The 18,566-nt window shown below is 35.2% G+C and overlaps 2 protein-coding genes across 3 annotated transcripts in view; both read right to left on the bottom strand.

Moving 5' to 3' along the window:
* Window positions 1–18,566, bottom strand: part of LOC146953647 (uncharacterized) — a 33,642-nt gene that overhangs the window by 1,271 nt on the left and 13,805 nt on the right. For both annotated transcript variants that reach the window (XM_085710963.1, XM_085710967.1), the window contains exons 9-11: window positions 17,682–18,425; window positions 16,779–17,594; window positions 10,536–10,594 (exon numbers count right to left, since the gene is read on the bottom strand). In XM_085710963.1, coding sequence (XP_085567089.1) covers window positions 16,794–17,594; window positions 17,682–18,425 — 1,545 coding nt within the window. In that variant the 3' untranslated portion in view covers window positions 10,536–10,594; window positions 16,779–16,793. The remainder of the gene's footprint in view (window positions 1–10,535; window positions 10,595–16,778; window positions 17,595–17,681; window positions 18,426–18,566) is intronic.
* Window positions 1–18,566, bottom strand: part of LOC146953648 (uncharacterized) — an 82,614-nt gene that overhangs the window by 50,263 nt on the left and 13,785 nt on the right. The gene's annotated exons all lie outside the window — the stretch shown is intronic.

Below are 18,566 nucleotides of genomic sequence, written 5' to 3'. Positions count from 1 at the left end.
TTCGCCATCTTTGGGTTAGAGTGACTAGATTCGTCAATTACTTGTAATCAAACCTTTCAGAACTTTGTACAAACTCATCAGTCATGGTGAAAGACCGTGGAATCATCCACGAAGAGTGGCCATAGCCCATAGCGAGAACGATTGCAGAAACCACTATGAATTAGGTATTCTCTCTTCCTTTATCTTTTAATTTCCGCATTTTAGATTTTACACATGATAAATCTTGATAGGATTAATTGCATTAATGGTTGAGTTATTGAATATGTTAAAAATCAACAAGCAATATTTTAATGCAATATATAATACTAATAAAATAATAAATAAGTATTAAATAAATTTGTGGTTCGATTCAGCTTGGTCTGGTTTGGAAAAATTGACCCGAAATTAGATCTAATCCTAGCGATTTTTACAAAACAACAACCCAACACATCCAAGCATATTCGGTTTTTTGCGGGATTTGGTTTTTTTTTGGATCAGTTTGCAATTTAATTGTTGATTGGTTTGGATTTTAACACCCCTAACAGCTATCAAGGAGTCACAAAACCCTACAACTCTGCATAAATGGAAGGCATGCCCAATATCTCATCATTCACACGGGGAAAGCTCTCATGTGCTCCAACCGGGATGATGGGTTCATTTAGATGTTATGTTTGTTTCTTAGTCATTTATGGGGACCTGTTTATAGAAGAGAAAAATGCATGGGTTATAAACTACATCACCAGACCAACAACATATCTACCTTGACTAGGTAACGCATGGCATACAAGGCCATCCCTGACAATCAAGGACCCGCATTCATCATTGCCAACAACAATCGGGGGACAACGTCATCTCTAACCCATAATTTAAAGGGATAAAATCATCTAAAACTCATCATGAACTCATCCCTAATCTACCTAGAGACCTACATCAAGCTTTGAAACTACAACATGCTAACTGCAAGGGATAAAGTCCTAAACTAACAAGACAGATTATATGCACAAAGGGTGGGAAGCAAGCAAATGCCCCAATTCGTCACTTGCACACATGATACAAAAAATACGTAAATAAACATAACATGAGAAGGAAATGATCATCAATGAATACCTAGTACAGGTTGGTAGCACAAGAATCAGGATAAGTTGAACAGAGGATCGAACGAGAGTGAGAAGGTGACATTTGAAAGCTTCAAACATTTTAACGAAAAAATATAGAGAGATGAGAAGGAGTTCTTAGATAGAGGAAGCAAACTATGAAAAGATGGGACCTTCCTTTAAATAGAAAGTGAGATCCCTGAAAATCCAGGAGATGAGATCTAGTTGTCATGATCAAGTTAACACGCAAAGCTACTATCCAACTATTGAGATTCCTCTGTCGGACCGATACCTCAAAAATCACACAATACACCATCATTACATCATTTTATGGCAAAGTCCAACGGTTTCACAAGATTTGAATGGTGGTTAGGAAATTTATGACATGTGTCGAGAGGGTTAGTAAAATGTCCCATCTGAACAGTAAGGGCAAAATTGAAACGTGTATATCTCCCCACAACTATCAGACCTCAAACATATCTAAATCTAGTGGGATGTCACACGTAGAGTCCGCATCAGATGCCACACACCCAACAGGCGTACATTAAGACATATCAATTATGGACATCGAGGGCTGACATGGTCACAAAAGCAAAAAAAGAACCACATACCGGGCCCAAAACAGGAACCCTCATCATAGGCTGGACCATGTGGGATAGACATAAGGCACAGTCCAGGTTTGGACCCAGGTCGCCTTAAATCCCACACCAGGCGGACCATATGATGGACAAGCCAGAGCCTATCGGCGGATGAGAGATATCATCGAGGGAAGGGTGCCATAAATTGCAAATTGTAGGGGGGAGAATATGGGTGAATGGTCTAAGGTGCGAGTGCGACGTCGGAAAGCATATGGATAGGATATTATTGGTCAGGACATGCAGCGGGGAAATTCGAAGCATGGAGGTTCTGGTTCACATGTGCTTTACAGTCAAGCAAGGTTTTATTCGCAGGACTGGCAAGGAGGGAGGAGCACTAGGTTTTGGTAGGGGCGATCACGACTAACACGGGATATGACAAAGCTTAGCATGCCGCACATAGGGGATCTTACGGCTAGGCAAAATGGCACCAGCAAGCAAGTTTCTCTCAATGCAAACAGCTCTCGGACGAATGGCGTGGTTATTCATAAAAGTACTGATCTTAAAAGGCACGTGTCATTTTATTTTACCAATTTTCTAGTGCAAGCATCGTATGCATGGTTGAGGCAAGGCTTGGAGGTATGTGGGATATTAAAGAATGTGTATGGTTTTGCTCGTTTTAGTAATGTGAAGGACGCGGGAAAGCTGACCAAGGCTTTGAATGATGTACAATTTGGTCCCTATCATATCTTTGTTGAGGTTGCTTGTTCTGATCGATATGTTGTGTCTAAGAAGGATGACAAGGAGAAGGGGGAGTTTTTGAGGGTGAATGGGGTGAGGGAGGTGGAGGTTAAGGGAGAAAAAAGCGAGCCTTTGAATATTAATGGTGTTGGGTTTTTATATTGTGTTTGTTGCATTTTGTTAAAACAAGTGCTAGCAAGATGTTGGACCAGATATCCTAGACATGTAAGTACAACATCTTGTCTCAAGGTGTTATGCTTTGTTTCACATTCTTGGAAGATTTAGTTTTTGCTTGAGATCTCTAAAGATTTGATAGAAGATATGATTCAAGTAACTTGTGCTCGAAGAGGCGTGTGTTTCTAGAAGTTGCAGAGGTCATTTTATGCCTTGCTGTATTTCCTAAGTTATATGTCTAAGGCATTTAAGGAAATCGTATATTTGCGTTAGAAAGTTGTGGTTGAAGACTCTATTGGATCAACTGTATTTTTTTAGCCTAATTGAAGATCAAGCCCATCATTCTCTGGCTATATAAAGGAAGACTCAAACCTAAAGACGAGGATTTAAGCTGTCGTATAAAAGTAAGAGTCTTTTAGGGTTTCGTGTCTTTGTTAAGCCTTGTGCTTTATTTTGTATACCTCTCTGTGTGCTGCCATTGATTATCAATGCACAGAGTTGGTTTGTTTTAGTTAAGTTGTATGATTGTTATTTGTAAACCGTTATAGTGCATCTTGCAAGAGTAGGTTTTGTTTATTGAAGGTGTTCTCCTTATTTGATTGTTATTGTAATTAAGTCAATCATAGGGGCTGTGATTGAGAGAAGAAAGTGAGAGGGGATCTCATATCTAGAGGGAGTCTTAGATAGAAATTCACGGCTAGTGATTAGGTGACAAGGTGGTGAACTAGGGTTGTTCACATAGGACTTTGAAGTAATACTATTGAGAGTGGATTTCCTTTCTTACCAAATCTCTTGTGTTCTTCCTTCCCTGCACTTTACTTTATTACTGTTTATTGTTTATTGTACAATGTTATTATAACTAGTGTCCAGGACATCTCGTAAGTCATTCCTGGTGTCCCAGACATCTCGTAGGACATCTGTCCAGGTAGTGCCAAAATTCAAAATGGGAAGGGTCGGGAGCGGGTTGTTAAGGTGGAGAAAGAGGGCGCTTTAGATGTGTCGAAGGAGGGAGAGGTTGTGGGAGAGAAGAAAGGGGATTAGAGAGGGGGATAGGGATAGAGAGGGGGAGTGTTTTAGGTGATATGGTGGTGGTTACTTGTGGAATGGAGGTGGAGACTACAAATGGTATTCAAGTGCAATATCAGCATAATGCGGGCCTTTTACGTAAGCATGTAATCAAATATCGACCCACTAATGCAGATTTGGCCTGGGCTAGACAAGGTATGGTAGCATGGGTGTTTAACGAAGAGTCCATAACTCTTATACAACAATGTTTCATGGACGCTGGTTTTGACGACTTGATGATTATTCCTTTGGGGGCTGATAAGGTGTTCTTGAGTTCTGAAAAAGGTGCAGCAGTTCATTTGATCATTGAAGGGGCAAAGGAAATTTTCGATAATTAATTTTCATCTTTTGAAGTGTGGAAGAATGAAGCGTTGGTTGTTGAGAGAGATGCTTAGGTCAGAATATATGGGGTACCTCTCCATGCTTGGAATGAGAATTCATTTAAGATGTGTGTGTTTGATGTGGGAAGGTTATTTAAAATAGATGATATTACTTTGGATAAGGAGAGGTTGGATTATGAACGTTTATTGGTGGCCACTAAATCTTTTGATATTCTTAATATGGCGGCTTCTCTTATGATTGATGGGTTTTTTATTGGACTTTAAAATAGTTGAAGAGTGGGACTTTTTTTTAGGGGAGGATGCATGCTTGTTTGAAGATGAGGGTGTTGTGGATAGAAATTCTCACGAAAAGGATTTTGAACAGCTTGATTCAGATGAGAACATGGATGTTGATGTGTTGGTTACTCATATTGCCAAGGATTGGGAGGAACCAATTAATAGCAAACAACTTTCAGGGAAGTCCTCTCATCATGAAATCATTGATGTTAATTATGGTGAGCAACATGAAGATCGGTCTTGTTCTAAGGAAACACAACTTTATTCAGGTAGCACGTCTAACTCTGGTGGTTCTGTTAATGGGGTTCATGTTTCTAAACAGCCTTCTCCTAATGTTCTTGAGAAGAAGGTGGTTGTGCCGGTTTATTCCACTACTTACGGAAGTTAATGGGGGCCTGCAAATCAATGTAAGCGTGCATCTTCTTGTCCTCCCGGACGAGCTCGTTTTCTAGTGGTTGGCCCATTGAGTTTAGAATGGTTACATGATCACATCCATGGCGATGCGGGAGTCATTTCTACAGCTAGAACGAAGAGTAATGGTAAAGTTAAAGTTTTTGTTGGTTTTGGAGGAAAGAAGAAATCAGGTAATTTATTATGTCATTCTGCTTATAGCTTGAAAAATGTATCCAGGTTACCAGGTAAGGATAGAAGGGATGTTTTGAAGGTGTTGAAGCGAGTTCTTATAAAAAGGATGAGGGCTTCTGAAGGTAATGATAATAAAGAGTCTATTTCAGGTGATGGCTATCAGTCATCTGTGAATAATGGTTGGAAGAGGTTGAGAATGTGTGGGGCATTGGAAAGGAGATTGTTGTTAAGTTTAATGGAGATAAGGCAAATATGTTTAATGTCTATGCTTGGGCATGTTGAAAGAGTTTGGGGAGGGGGCGAAAGGTGAGGGAGGGCGGTGTAGGTCTTCTGAGATGAAGGGGGTGAGGTTGAAGGTGATGGGAAGGGTCAGTGATGGTGGTTTTGTGGTGAGGGAGAGGGAGTTATGGTGATGTGTTCAATGAAGATAATATCTTGGAATGTGAGGGGGTTAGGTGATTTTGAGAAGAAGACGGAGGTGAGGAAGTTGGTGTCTGAATAGAAACTGTTTATTTTGTGTCTTCTTGAAACTAAATTGTCGGTTCTTGATGAGTATCTTTGAGCCTCATTGTGGGGAGGCATGTCACAAGTTTTCTTTTTCGTCCATCTGTCAGTGCATCCGGAGGTTTACTTATTATTTGGAATAGTGACGAAATAGTGGTGTGGTCTTCCTGTTCTGATGATCATCTATTGTTAATTTATGGGAAATTTATTGTAACATATGAGGAATTTTATTTGATTAATATTTATGCTCCTTACGACATGGTTGCACAACAGTTGTTATGGGACGGGTTGTTTGTTCGAATTGGTAATTATGAAGGGAGAAATTTATGTGTGTGTCGTGATTTCAATGTGGTGGGTTCTTTAGAGGAGAGAAGAGGTGTATCGACTTTTCAACGTATGGCAGGATGTGATGATTTCAACAGGTTGATTGATGATTCGTCACTGATTGACTTTCCGATTGTTGGCCGCAGATTCACTTGGTTTAGGGTTGATGGGAAGTCTATGAGTCAGTTGGACAATTTTTTTTATCAGCGATGTGGTGTTTGACTTGGACGAATTATGTTTAGGTGGCGCAGTTAAGTAGTTTGTCTGATCATTGTCCCATTGTTTTATCTGTTAATACGGAGAATTGGGATCCCAAGCCCTTCAGGATGTTGAAATGTTGGGCAGATGTACCAGGTTATAAGCAATTTGTCAGTGAGAAGTGGCAGTCCTTCAAGGTTGATGGTTGGGGTGGTTTTGTCCTGAAAGAGAAGTTTAACTTGTTGAAAGCGGAGCTGAAAGAGTGGCATAAAAAACATACAAGTAATCTGTTGGGTAGAATTTCTTCTTTAAAAGAGTGTATATCTTTGTTAGACTGCAAAGGGGAGGGCGCTGAGCTTGTTGATTTGGAGGTAGAGGAATTATGTGCCTTATCCGATGAGTTGCATTCTCTATCATGGGTGCATTCTAGTATTTGTTGGCAACAATATCGCTTGAACGGGCTGCGTGAAGGTGATGCTAATTCAAAGTATTTTCATGTCTTAATGTCTCGTCAACGCATAGGTAGCAATATATCTTCTTTCTTGGTGAATGGAGTGCGGGTGGAAGGGGTTCTAAGGTGCACCATGCTGAAATTTCTCCTTTTGAGGGTCATTATAAGGCAGCCAGTGTAGAGAGACCTGGTGTGGAAAATCTCAATTTTCGTATTTTGTCTTATAATGAAATTGTGACTTTATTAAAACCATTCATCTTGGAAGAAGTGAAAGCAGCGGTATGAGATTATGATAGTAATAAAGCTCCAGGCCTTGATGGGGTTTCAGTCGGTTTTATCAAAGAATTTTGGGTGGAGTTGAAAGATGACATTATGTGATTTGTTACAGAATTCATCAGATTGGGAAACTAACTAAAGGAATTAATTGCATGTTCATTGCTTTAATTCCTAAGTTCGATAGCCCCTAACAGTTGAATGATGTTTGACCTATATCTTTGGTTGGATGTTTGTATAAATTGTTGGCAAAAGTGTTAGCAAATAAATTGTGAAGTGTCATTGGTGGTGTTATATCCCCTTCTCAGTCAGCATTTGTAAAAGGTAGGCCGGTTTTTGATTGTATTTTAATATCTAATGCGGTTGTTAATGATTTCAGAAAGTGCAAGAAGGAGTTAATATTATTCAAGGTGGATTTCGAAAAGGCGTGTGATTTTGTTTGGTGGTAATGGGTAAAATGATATTTCCGACCATGTGGAGGAAATGGATTAAGGAATGTAGGAACGACGACTGCTTTAGTGTTGGTGAATGGTAGCCTGACTGAGGAATTTCCAATGGAAAGAAGGTTGAAGCAAGGTGACCCTCTTTCACCTTTTTTGTTCTTGCTCGCATCCGAAGGGTTTAATGTTCTAATGGAGTCTATAAATGCTAATCATTTGTTCTCCGGTTATAAATTGCCGGTGCGGAGCCGTTGTCAATATCCCACCTTCAATTTGCTGATGACACTCTTATTTTAGGGGAGAAGGGTTGCGCTAATGTTCGTGATATGCGGATTTTCCTTTATCTTTTTGTGGCTATGTCGGGTTTACAGATTAACTTTCACAAGAGTTTGTTAGTGGGGGTTAATGTCCCTGATTCCTGGTTACAAGAAGTTACTTATGTGTTGAGATGTAAAGTGGTCGATTACCTTTCTTGTATTTGGATCTCTCCATTTGGGGAGATTCTCATTAGTTGAGTATTTGGGAGCCTTTGCTTGACCATATTAGAATGCATTTGTCGGGGGTGGAAAAGCAGATATTAGTCTTTTGGTGGGCTTCTAATTCTTCTTAAGTCTGTCCTGACCTCTCTTCCTGTGAATGCTCTTTCCTTCTTCAAAGCTCCCTCAGGTACCATTTTCTCTATCAAATCTCTTTGAAATTATTATTTTTGGGGGGATGTGAGGATCATAGGAAGATTTCTTGGATTGATTGGAATACCTTTTGTAAGGAGAATGAGGTGGGTGGTGTTGGGTTTAGGAGGATTAAGAAGTTTGATATTGCTCTGTTAGGTAGATGGTGTTGGCTGATGGTGACCAAAAGAGACGGGTTATGGCTTAAAGTGTTGTCGGTGAGATATTCGGTCGAGGGTGCTCGGTTAAGGGAAGGAGGGAGTACTGGTTCAGTTGGGTGGCATCAGATTAATCGTATTAGGGAGGGTATTGGTGGTCCGACATAGGGTTGTTTTGAGGAGTATTTGTGTAGGAAGGTGGGGAATGGGAATGACACTTTCTTTTGGACAGATAAGTGGTTGGAGGGGTGATGTGTTCTATGTTAGGTCCGACATTTGTTTGAATCTGATAATAAATGGGCTTCGGTGGCGGATATGGAGCGGTTAGGGTAGGGGGAAGGTTGGGGTGCTTGGCGTTGGTGGAGGAGTTTGAGGGCGTGGGAGGAGGAACTTTTAGTTGAGTGTCAGGTGCTTCTTTGCGATTTGTCTTTATAGAATGATTGTTCATATCACTGGATTTGGTCTCTGGATCCTGTTGTTAGGTATACAGTGCGGAGCGCATATACCATCCTTACCAGAGAGGATATTTATCATGAGGTAGTTGTTCCATATACTAATTGGCAGCGACATATCCCTTTGAAGGTGTCTTTGTTAGTGTGGCATCTACTACGTGACAGAGTTCCAACTAAAGTTAACTTATGTATAATTTTTGTTGAAGATCAGCTGTGTGTTTCGGGTTGTGGCCAAATAGAATCGGCTGGTTTTTCGTTGAATTAAGTGGGCATTTTTGTAAATTCAGCATGCACCTATAAATAGACAAAACAAGAGAGAGAAAAGGGGATTTTTTTTTTACAATTTCCTCTTCTTCCTTCCATTAGCTCTAGGCTGAAACGCTATAACCCCCATACTCCACCATTCCAAACCAAAATCCTAGAAAATTCACATGCAATTGAAGGTTTAGAATGCTTGGCTTGTTTGAAGACTTTGAAGGAACTTAAATCATGAAGATTGAAGTGGAAGAAGAAGAATTTTAGGGTTAGGGTTTCAAATTGATAGAGAGGAAGATAGAAGGAGAAGCACCGAGAGAGAAAGGAAATAGTTAGAGGGAGAAATTCGGGAAGCTTCGGTAGGCGCTCACAAGGCAATAAGGTAAGATTGACTAGAAAAAGGGTGGGTAGAGCGAAAAACAAGGGTTGCTACTATGAACTTCAGTAAGCATATACAATCAAAGAAGAAAAAGGGAATTGAAGAGAGAGAAGGCATAAGATGAAAAACAAGATCAAAGATTTCTAAGAAATTTCAGAGTTTTACTAGTTTTGATTCTCGGCAACTATTCTAGCAACAAGAAAATAAACCATGTCTTATATTATTTGTTTAAATTCCTTCTCTATTCAATTACTCTCTTATATTATTTTATCAAATGATAACATGCAACAATTTTTTTTGAAACGGTTTGTTTTCATTAGATGATCAGGATAATATGAATTCATGATCTGATAAGGTTAAATGCATGAATCCTATTGTGACTATATGATTTCAAAAATTGATGGAGTATGTTTAATGATTATTTTAATTGATGTTTTCAGTTTTGGAAATCATTGTGAAACTATTGATGTACTTCAAAGTTTAAATATTGTTTTTGGAGGAAACTAAATAAAAATCAAAAACAGCACAGCCGGTGTATGCCTTGATGCACCATAACTATGATTAATAATTACAGACGGAGAGTCTGCAGGTTATGGCGGGGAGGGGAGCCGATGTTTATAATCATAAGTGAAGAAGCCTAGTACTCGAGTTAAACTATGGGAGTTGGTGTTATACATTTATTTGATAAATTGTCAATTTTATATGGAAATACTTTCCTTTCATTTTAATATTAGCGTGTCTTGGTTATATTTCTCATTATTTTCTCACTTGGGACTCACTTTGTCTCTATTATATTTCAGATTATTAGCCTTGTGTCAGCTGAATGTATCCTCCATATATCAATCGTAGGGGTTTAAAGAAAAGGGTTAATATTGATATTGAGTTCTGGCATTCATGTATAGTAATTTCCTTTGACTCTAGTGTATACTTGCAGTAGCTATGTGAGACATGTTTGTCAATGCATGTTTCTATTTTGTAATATATAAAAAATACAATAAAATTTGTTTCTTCAAATTAATCCACTATTTGTTTTTGAACTAGGTTTTTTTTTTTTTTTTTTGTGGTGACTGAGATTTGAACCCTGGACCTTGCATATTTTATGCATTGTCCATAACAACTGAGTTAAGCTCACGAGGACATTTTTTTGAACTAGGTTGTAGATTGAATAAGGCTTGCCAAACTAGGAAATAAAATTTGGCGCTGGTCATGATCTTTAAAATTGGGTCATGACAACGATTCAGCTTATTCACAACGTTAAGCTTCTTTTTTTTTGTGTGGTTAAAGGCAAAAATCGAAAACAATGCTTTTGATTATCATAGGTGACGGCTTAGCCCTTTATTGTATATGGACATAGATTAATTCTGTTTTAGTATGCTTGTTTTTTTGACTCTGTTCTGTTGTAACTTGACTTTGTGACCGTTTGATTTTTCTCTGGCACACCTTGTGCTTGGGAAGAGTAATCTAATTCATGCTGCCTTCTACAAAAAAAAGCCATTGATTTCTTTTTATCCAAAAAATCAATTGATTTTTTTTTTAGATATTAAATGGTGTCTAAGCCCTAAAAAATAAAATGTTTTATAAGAGAGAATTTGATGGTGCGTACCTTGCAGATGTGAGGATAAAATGGTCATATTCAGGAAATGAATTAGAACGTAGGAATTCCTGTTGACAAAATATTAACATTAATTTTTTAGGGAAAAATATTAACATTAATAATGCAAAGATGTATAATTGATCGGTGTAATTCAAAGAGTATCATATTATAGCGGCAGATTGAATTAAGGGGGATGTATTGGATTACGATTCTATGGGATTTTAAAAGACTTTTTAATTATGAAAAAGTCTTGTGGTATTCAATCAAGACTTTTTGCAACTTAAAAAAAAGTCTTGAGGTATTCAATCAAGACTTTTCATCACTTAAAAAAAGTCTCATGGTATTCAAAATCATTCAAATTTCGAAGGATTGTTTAATAAATTGGATTTTGATAGATTTTGTGGGATTTTGTAGTGTAATTTCAACAAGAAAAAGTCTTTCATGAAAAGATGAGATTTCTTGGGATTGTTTTTCATTTAAAAGTTACTATCTCTTTCTTCTCCCTTCTCTCTCTCTCTCCCCTCCCCCCTCTCTCCTTTCTCTCTTCGTCTCTCTATCTCTCCATCTCTCTCTCTCTCTCTCTCTCTCTCCCTCCCTCCCTCCCTCCCTCTCTCCTCTCTTCTCTCTCTCTCTCTCTCTCTCTCTCACCTCTCTTATAAAAACTCAAACGACTTCTCTAATTTCAAACACAAAATGAGGGCTGACACAATATTTTTTTTTTTGAAAGATTTGTAAGGGCTGTCATAATTTTAAATATGTACAATTGAATTTTGTGGGAATAACATTTTTAACAAATAAAAAATGTGTATGGAGAATAATGTGTTAAGAGTGTTTTTTAGTCCCTTGAAATCTTATAAAATCCATAAAATCCTTAAAATTTTAAAATCAATAGTAAAAGAATTTTTTATTGGTTTTATTTTTCTTTATTCAAACGCTAGAATTTATTTGTTCATTATTTTTATCATTCACACTTGTAAGTTTGTTCTTTTTTCCCCTAAAATTCATTGAATCCTTTAAAATCCCATAAAATCCTTTGAAATCCTTAAAAGTCAGTGTGATAAATCCATTAAAATCTTGAGTGTATAAAGTCTTTTACATAAAAAGTCTTTTAAAATCTCACAGAATCAATACAATCTCACACAGTCTTTTAAAATCTTAAAGACTTTTTTTATTAAAATAGTCTTTTAAAATCCTAATCCAATACACCCACCTAAGTTTCCTGAGAATGAAAGAAGAGAAGTTTAATAAAGTAATTAGGTATTTAGAAGGAAGGTGCATAATAGAGTCACACCACTAATAATTAAAATCAAGTTTAAAACCGTTAGATTAAATTAAAATAGAAGGTGAAGATTTGGAGTAACTCTATTGAGTTACTCTTGGAGCCAAAGTATTCCTCCTGAAACCGTGCGAAAGCCAAAAAAAAAAAAAAAGTATCCCTCCTCATATAGATATAGCTTAATAGTAGTTTTGGCCCCCCAAATTCACCGCTCTCAAAACTAGAGTTCACATGTGTACTATTCAGTCTTGGTTTGAAACAAAATTGATTGTTTACTGAATTTATAATACTATATACTATTTATGAAATATTTATTTGTAAAATTAAATTTGAATTAAAAAACAACAAGGAGAAAATATGCGATAGTATTCATAAACATTTTTGAACCTACCACCTCAATGTAAAATGGTTCGTAATCACTTTTTAATGAAGTTAGTTAAAAAAAGGGTAACATAGTAAATATTCTATGACTTTAAAAGGATCAATTTGTAACAAAGAAACGCTTAAAGGATCAATTTTTTAACAAAAAAAAGCCTTAAAAAAAACTAATTTGTTATCTATCTATATATAAAAGTTGTCCCAAGCCAATTTTGAAGCCCTAATTTTTCCAAAACCCTAATGGCTACAATTACTGTTTTACCCTAACTAAATCGTTAATCTATTTATCTATAAAAGTTAACCCGAAAGCTTATTTTAGCCCTAATTTTAACCTAAACCCTAATGCTTAAATTTACTGTTTTAACCCTAATCTATCTATATATAAAAGTTGTCCCAAGCCAATTTTGAAGCCCTAATTTTTCCAAAACCCTAATGGCTACAATTACTGTTTTACCCTAACTAAATCGTTAATCTATTTATCTATAAAAGTTAACCCGAAAGCTTATTTTAGCCCTAATTTTAACCTAAACCCTAATGCTTAAATTTACTGTTTTAACCCTAATGCTTAATTCCAATTTGTTTAATCTATCTATATATAAAAGTTGTCCCAAGCCAATTTTGAAAAGTTGTCCCAAGCCAAGTTTGAAGCCCTAATTTTTCCAAAACCCTAATGGCTACAATTACTGTTTTACCCTAACTAAATCGTTAATCTATTTATCTATAAAAGTTAACCCGAAAGCTTATTTTAGCCCTAATTTTAACCTAAACCCTAATGCTTAAATTTACTGTTTTAACCCTAATCTATCTATATATAAAAGTTGTCCCAAGCCAATTTTGAAGCCCTAATTTTTCCAAAACCCTAATGGCTACAATTACTGTTTTACCCTAACTAAATCGTTAATCTATTTATCTATAAAAGTTAACCCGAAAGCTTATTTTAGCCCTAATTTTAACCTAAACCCTAATGCTTAAATTTACTGTTTTAACCCTAATGCTTAATTCCAATTTGTTTAATCTATCTATATATAAAAGTTGTCCCAAGCCAATTTTGAAAAGTTGTCCCAAGCCAAGTTTGAAGCCCTAATTTTTCCAAAACCCTAATGGCTACAATTACTGTTTTACCCTAACTAAATCGTTAATCTATTTATCTATAAAAGTTAACCCGAAAGCTTATTTTAGCCCTAATTTTAACCTAAACCCTAATGCTTAAATTTACTGTTTTAACCCTAATCTATCTATATATAAAAGTTGTCCCAAGCCAATTTTGAAGCCCTAATTTTTCCAAAACCCTAATGGCTACAATTACTGTTTTACCCTAACTAAATCGTTAATCTATTTATCTATAAAAGTTAACCCGAAAGCTTATTTTAGCCCTAATTTTAACCTAAACCCTAATGCTTAAATTTACTGTTTTAACCCTAATGCTTAATTCCAATTTGTTTAATCTATCTATATATAAAAGTTGTCCCAAGCCAATTTTGAAAAGTTGTCCCAAGCCAATTTTGAAGCCCTAATTTTTCCAAAACCCTAATGGCTACAATTACTGTTTTACCCTAACTAAATCGTTAATCTATTTATCTATAAAAGTTAACCCGAAAGCTTATTTTAGCCCTAATTTTAACCTAAACCCTAATGCTTAAATTTACTGTTTTAACCCTAATGCTTAATTCCAATTTGTTTAACCCTATTAACCCTAATTTTTCCAAAACCCTAATGGGTACAATTACTGTTTTACCCTAACTAAATCGTTAATCTATTTATCTATAAAAGTTAACCCGAAAGCTTATCTATCTATATATAAAAGTTGTCCCAAGCCAATTTTGAAGCCCTAATTTTTCCAAAACCCTAATGGCTACAATTCCTGTTTTACCCTAACTAAATCGTTAATCTATTTATCTATAAAAGTTAACCCGAAAGCTTATCTATCTATATATAAAAGTTGTCCCAAGCCAATTTTGAAGCCCTAATTTTTCCAAAACCCTAATGGCTACAATTACTGTTTTACGTACCCTAACTATGAGAATGATGCTTGATTATATTTTGCTTTCTTTAGTCTTTAGATATACATTGATGAATAATTTGGAGGCTTATTACTTATCATGTTTTTTGGTTCCTGTAGGAATTTTGGAAGTTGTTTTGATGTATTTTACTTTTTCACATGCCCTGAGTTTTTCATGTCTCGATAGAGAAAAGATATATGATAATAGAGTATGTTGTTTTTACCCTGACATATCACAACCAAAACCTGGCATAATGTGGTCAACTAAAGCTATATTTGATGAGATGCTCTACATGTTTTCTTTAATCTTATTGTTTTTGACATGTTTTCTTATCCAAAAAAGGGGAAGTCAAGTCATGATAGTTTGGTCATTTTGCCTTTGATTTAGCCTGTCTTCGAGTTGGAGTTGTTCTGTCTGAGTAGTGTGTTGTAGTTTTCGCAGTGTTGATATATGCATACTGTTTCAGGATTTTGGTTGTTGTATTGTATCTTCAGTGGGGAGTTGATGTATCAATCAAGAGAGACGTAGCTAGCAGACTATCCATATCACTGTTTTTCAGCTTGCCGAATTCATTTAGACTGTTGTATTTTGTGAGAGGTGCCTTATAACTGTGCAACTCATGCTTCTCTGTGGCAGAAGTTGCCTCTGTATAGTTTGCTGAGTATAAGTGATCAAGTTTCTTTCAATTGAGGCAAATAATGTGTCTTGATGAATTTTTTTAGTGGCTTTGGTGTTATAACACTCTTTTTCCCACATTGTAATGGTGTAAGTCCATGACCAACTTATTGGTGTTGAATACTTATGTAAACTATAGTTATAGTTATGCTGAAATATTCTAATACATTAATTTTACTAACTATATAAAGAACAACCATCAATTCTCCTAAAAAAGTCATATTGTTTTAAGCCAAGAGCACTCCCACGTGATTTTTTATAGTGAAGTGATGTCATCTTGGATCAGTGGCTTTCACACTCTTATAAGGGTTCTATTGTTGTCTGATGTATCAAATTATTTATTTTTTAACAGCAAGTGAAATATCAATTTATTTCCAAGTTTTCAAAAACTACAGGTTTTGCATATTAGGTATGTTCCTAATCAATTGGCACACTTTTAGTAAAATTGAAAGAGAATAAAGAGTAAAATACAATTGTATTCCACTGAAGTGTGTTTATGTCACATTACTAATTCAATCTTAAAAATCATAAATCACTGATATTGAACAATGCATTAATAAGCTTCCTAGACACACTTTTGCGACAAGCTATTGGTTTTTTTTTTTTTTTTTTGAAACAACAAAATAAGCTATTGGATGTATAGAGAGTGAACTGAATTGGATCACAGAGGAAACAATCAAACATGTGGAGGACATTAATATGATTAAGTTGTGATCAAGTTGTCTAAAAAATATCAAGTAGTGATCACGTTCCTATTACCCCATCCAGCAAAAACTTATAACTTAGACTACTTTTGTAAGATAAAATCTTATATTAGTGTAAAGTTGTGATAAATTTATTTTGTTTCATGTCATTATATTCGATTGTCTTATTGCGAATATAATATAAATGTCATACATGTTAGTCGCAACTAGCAATTTAAAAATCATTTGTTCAAAAATAATCTTCATCTATATCAGACCCGTGCGATAGCACGGGTGAAAAGTCTAGTTAACATCAAACATAAAGGAATGCGGGCGTGCGTGACCTAATACTTAGGAACGACTATTCAAATGTTAGTAATTAGTTAATTTGAGTTTTTTATGTATCTTCTAAATAATTATTTAAAATAAAAAATGTATCTTCCAGATGATGATGATGATAACAACAACAACAATAATTATAATATTTGTCAATAAAACAATAATTATAATATAGTAATTACAATTCAATATAAAAATAATAAAGCACACGATACATATTTATTAGGCTTAATATCAGTTTTGGCCCCGGTTTCAAGAAGTTGCGATTTTGTCCTCTAACAAAATAAAATACAAAAACACCCCCTAAGTATTGCCCCTTTTGCAGTTTTGGCCCCTAGGACAATTTTGACCCCCTAGGACTCACGTGTGTAATTTTTTTTAATTATTAAAAAATAAAAATAAAAGTATTTTTTAATTAAAAAAATTTAAAAATTAATTTGATTTTTTTAATTAATTTTTTTTAATTAGAAAAAATATGAGGCTAAAATCGCAACTTCTTGAAACATAGGGGCCAAACTGCTATTAAGCCTATTTATTATTTATAAACTATATAAAAATATAAATATTTTCGATAATATATAAAATCACGGGACTCATTTATGTCATCTTTTTCATTAGTGAGATATTTATTATTTGTAATATTTTAACATATTTTTATAATCTACCACTTTATAATATTTAATAACAACTATTTCAATGTTATTATCATTAACGTCATCTTTATCATTTTTTTTCCTTCTTATTTCTGAATGTAAATAACATTGAAAATGCACTTTGACACATAATCGATGCTTCGACGCTCAACCAGTGTAGAGCACGGATCTTGTGCTTAGCATGAGTTTGTTGATAGTTATAGGAATAATAAATAAAATAAATAAATTATAACAACGATATTATGTACCTTATTTGTGAACAATTATTCAATAGTTGTGTTAAGGTCGCCTTTCCATAGCTGATTATTGTTTTCAACTTGAATTTCTATCAGGTATGGTGCCACCGTGACTCCTGATGAAAATATCTCCATTTGAGGACATCCTTCAACAACGAAACATACCAAAGATGGGAATATGAATGCTTGTTTCGCATTGCAGAAGCTTCTCAAACTTAATAAAGAATTAAATTCCAAGTATTCCAATTTTTCAAATATGATGTTTTCCTCTTCTTTTTCTTCATCAATCTTCACGACATCTAACATCTTCTCACAAGTAGTTACTATTAAGCCTCTGAGTTGAACTAGGCTTTTAGCCGTTGAATATGTTATCAAATAGATCAACTCTTTGCAGCTGTCCACTTTCAAATAGGTTAAATTTGTGAAAGATGTCGACGATGGCGCCAAGCTTATTAAACTTGCACAATTCCTTACAGATAAGTCTTCAAGATATTGTAACAGAGGATGATCCAATGGAAAGTCTTCCTGCCAGATGTGCTCGAGCTTTTCCAATTCAAAAAGAAGCAACTTTCTTATTTGCTTTGAAAGTTGCATACTTAGAAGATCAGTGGTTCCTTTAGTGGGGAACAATATTTCCAAGGAACTATTACGCACTTGAAATGTTTCAAGATTAGGAAATATTGTATGGAAATCATTCAGAAAAACAATTGGAGTTTCATCGAAGCATTGCAAACGAAGAAGTTCAACTTTATGAAAGATATTTTCTTGATTCAATATCCCCAACATATCTATGCCATTTACTGCCAATTCCTCCAGGTTGGGGCTCAACTGAAAAATAAACATCCAAAATGAAAATAAATACTAGTGTATTATTACATTTAGAAATAAAGAAAAACAAGGTATGGTGGGATTTACCTTTTCAATACAAAACAGGGGTTGTTGGAATAGCATGTCCTGATTTTCATCAACCGAGTAAGGTTGTTGCAAGTCTGAATTGCTGAAAGAAAACATTCTTAATGCTTCACAACGATATACATTCAAAGTCTTCAATGAAGGGCAATCTAAAGTATGCTTTCCATGATAGAAACTCTTAAGATTTGTCAATTGATACAACATCATAACTTTCAATTGGGGAAAATTAAAATCAATTTTCATTGAACCAGCTTCCTCCATTGCAACAATTTCCTTGACTCCGCAAGAGTTTATCTTCAGCATTTCGAGATGTCCAAGATCTAGGCATAAAGAATATGGAAAGATATATAACAAGCTTTGACACATAGAAACATCCACCTTGCACAACTTTTCAAAGCTGATAATTCCATAAGGATCGTCGTTCCATATGTGCTTCAATTTGGGTAAAGTAGACAAACTCAATCTTTTCAATTGACTACTTTGTTTTGTCAATATTTCTTTAGACTTCATACCTTTTACATCAAACACCGCTTCTAATGAATCACAATCTTTTACTTCTAGTTCTTTCAATCCAAGTAGCACTTCAAGAACGTTTGATGGAAAAAGTACATGTGATAAAAAATCACATCTTTGCACCACAAGATGTTTCAAATTGCAGAACATGTTGTGATCAAGTTGGTGATACCACAAATCCTTTAGCTCAGGATAGTCACATAAGGCTAAGTACTTGAATTTACCAAATGCAACCTGATCAATCAAAATAATATATCAAGAGACAAATCAAGATTGTGTTTAAGAGATGTTTAAATATGCATATATAATATTCTAGTCTACTACAATACAATTTTTCCGCCCTCAAAATGATCAAATTTTCTGAATCAGCATTTA

The sequence above is a fragment of the Medicago sativa genome, chromosome 1 (genome assembly GCF_051527215.1).
Source record: "Medicago sativa cultivar Bolivia chromosome 1, Bolivia_mono, whole genome shotgun sequence".
NCBI lineage: Eukaryota > Viridiplantae > Streptophyta > Magnoliopsida > Fabales > Fabaceae > Medicago > Medicago sativa.
The sequence above is the reverse complement of the archived record's forward strand: the minus strand, read 5'-3'. Positions and strand labels throughout refer to the sequence as shown.